The sequence below is a fragment of the Ochotona princeps genome, chromosome 4, assembly GCF_030435755.1.
Source record: "Ochotona princeps isolate mOchPri1 chromosome 4, mOchPri1.hap1, whole genome shotgun sequence".
NCBI lineage: Eukaryota > Metazoa > Chordata > Mammalia > Lagomorpha > Ochotonidae > Ochotona > Ochotona princeps.
The window spans coordinates 21,544,170-21,546,983 of record NC_080835.1 but is presented as its reverse complement, the minus strand read 5'-3'; the positions used below and the strand labels follow the sequence as shown (position 1 = coordinate 21,546,983).

The 2,814-nt window shown below is 45.0% G+C and overlaps 1 protein-coding gene across 1 annotated transcript; it reads left to right on the top strand.

The window, feature by feature from the left end:
- Positions 1-253: 253 nt before the first annotated feature.
- Positions 254-2,397, top strand: LOC101517564 (gamma-aminobutyric acid receptor subunit alpha-5-like). Its single transcript, XM_058662465.1, has one exon. It carries the CDS (start codon positions 341-343, stop codon positions 1,730-1,732), a length of 1,392 nt encoding a protein of 463 aa, XP_058518448.1. The 5' UTR covers positions 254-340; the 3' UTR covers positions 1,733-2,397.
- Positions 2,398-2,814: the final 417 nt, after the last annotated feature.

Genomic DNA, 2,814 nt, shown 5'->3' with positions numbered 1-2,814 from the left:
GCGGGGCTCCGGGTCAGCTCCGCCCGGGAGCACTGGGCAAGTTCGCGCTGGCAGCATGGGGTGGTGACGCCGCACCGGCCTTCCGCGCCTGCCAGCGAGAGCAGGCGGAGAAGGAGAGGATGCACCCTCGCCGACGGCTAGCCTCCCAGGGCCGGAGAGCAGGGTAAACCCCGGGCGCGCCGGACCCGGGCAGTGGGCATCTTGCAGAACAAAGAGTAGCTTGCTGACTTTGAACCCGTGGCACATATTTCAGAAAGCTGCCAGATCCGGTTGGAGAAACAGAGAATTAATTCTTCCTGCTTCAACTAATCATCTACTTTGACTATTATTCTTATTGGGAATGGACAATGGAATGTTCTCTAGCTTTATCATGATCAAAAACCTCCTTCTTTTTTGTATCTCCATGAACTTATCCAGTCACTTGGGCTTTTCACAAATGCCAACTATTTCTGTGAAAGATGAGACTAATGACAATATCACGATATTTACGAGAATACTGGATGGGCTTTTGGATGGCTATGACAACAGACTGCGCCCTGGGCTAGGAGAGCGGATCACGCAGGTGAGGACCGACATCTACGTCACCAGCTTTGGCCCGGTGTCGGATACCGAAATGGAATACACCATCGACGTGTTTTTCCGCCAAAGCTGGAAAGATGAAAGGCTTCGGTTTAAGGGGCCCATGCAGCGCCTCCCACTCAACAACCTCCTTGCCAGCAAAATCTGGACGCCAGACACGTTCTTCCACAACGGGAAGAAGTCCATTGCGCACAACATGACCACGCCCAACAAGGTGCTGCGGCTGGAGGACTACGGCACGCTGCTCTACACGATGCGCTTGACTATCTCTGCTGAGTGTCCCATGCAACTTGAAGACTTCCCAATGGATGCCCATGCTTGCCCTCTGAAATTCGGCAGCTATGCATACCCTAATTCTGAGGTTGTGTATGTCTGTACCAACGGCTCCACCAAGTCTGTGGTGGTGGCAGAAGATGGCTCCAGATTGAACCAGTATCACTTGATGGGACAGACAGTGGGCACGGAGAACAGCAGCACCAGCACAGGTGAATACACAATCATCACAGCTCATTTCCACCTGAAAAGGAAGATCCGGTACTTTGTCATCCAGACCTACCTTCCCTGCATAATGACTGTGATCTTATCTCAGGTGTCCTTCTGGTTGAACCGAGAATCAGTTCCTGCCAGGACAGTTTTTGGAGTAACCACAGTGTTGACCATGACGACTCTGAGCATCAGTGCTCGGAACTCTCTGCCCAAGGTGGCTTATGCAACCGCCATGGACTGGTTCATCGCCGTGTGCCATGCTTTTGTGTTCTCTGCACTCATCGAGTTTGCCACGGTCAACTATTTTACAAAGAGAGGCTGGGCATGGGATGGCAAAAAAGCCTTAGAAGCAGCCAAGATCAAGAAAAAGGAGCGTGAACTCATACTAAATAAATCCACAAATGCTTTTACTACTGGAAAGATGACCCACCCCCCCAACATCCCAAAGGAGCAGACCCCAGCAGGAATCTCAAATCCATCCTCAGCCTCAACAAAAGGTTCTGAAGAGAAGACTTCCGAGAGCAAAAAGACTTACAACAACATTAGCAAGATTGACAAAATGTCCCGCATTGTATTCCCAGTCTTGTTTGGCACTTTCAACCTGGTTTACTGGGCAACGTATTTGAATAGGGAGCCTGTGATTAAAGGGGCTGCCTCTCCAAAGTAACCCGCCATGCTCCCAAACTCTAAGACAGCCATACTTCTAGCAGGATGGTACCTGGCTGAGGCTGAGCTGAGAAGGACTCTTCACAGTTGAACGCTATCCTTCAGGAAATTTTTGCATGTTTAATAATATGTACAAGTAACCTTGCCTTGATGTTTCTATGTGTAACTTCACCTTGATAACTAAAGTGAACGACTTTCTAGAAAAAGAGGAGACATTGACTCTGACACTCAGATGCTCAGTATCTTAAATTGATAGTTTACAAACAAGATGAGTCTATTTTTCACTGTTCCAAGTGTTACCTACCAATTTTTTATACTCCAAAAAGTCATTTCATACGAATTTTCCCAGCAAATAAATATTTTAGGAAACGCTCCATGATTATTACTTGATGAACAACTGCAAGAGACGAAGAACACGAACGAGCACATTTTTCATTAAAAGGAAACACTGGACATTTATGTTCAGAATTAATTGCCTTTGATAATTCTTACTCTTCTGAAATTAGAAAAGCAGTGCATGGTCTTATGTTAAAAAGTAGAATAGGCAACACTGATGCAGGCAAATTTAATAGCAGAACTACATAGTATGCCAGATGAACAGGTGAAATATTTCTCTGAGGAAAAAATTAACTGCTTTAAGATTGCTTTTTGTTGTTTCTGAAAAAAAAAATTTTTTTTCCTGCCTCACCCCATCCTCTCTAGTAGCTCAACAATGACCAAGAAAGGGCAATGTTCAAACAAAGATGAGTTTGCGGGTCTTGGCCCTTGGCCTGAGCAGTCATGGTCTCCAGACTTTCACACCTCTCTCACCAGTGTGTAGTGCTTCAGTGGCGAGAAATTGTGAGTTCATTTTTACTTTATTTCCTTGCATGTATTTCATGATTGACTTATTGCTGTTGGCTTTTGTATATGAATCCTGAATGTTCACTAAAAAATAAAAGAAAAAAATGAAAAAAAAAAAAGTAGAAGAATTTCGAAAGGAGCAATGCCAGAAGAAAATAAGTGTGGATATATTCTCTGAGTGGACTATATCCTGCAAGAAAAACATCAACTATTCATTGGAATGTACGTCTTCAAAATATA

What these genes read in the sequence shown, in the direction of transcription:
- LOC101517564 (XM_058662465.1), top strand. Translation starts at nt 341, where the DNA reads ATGGACAATGGAATGTTCTCTAGCTTTATCATGATCAAAAACCTCCTT.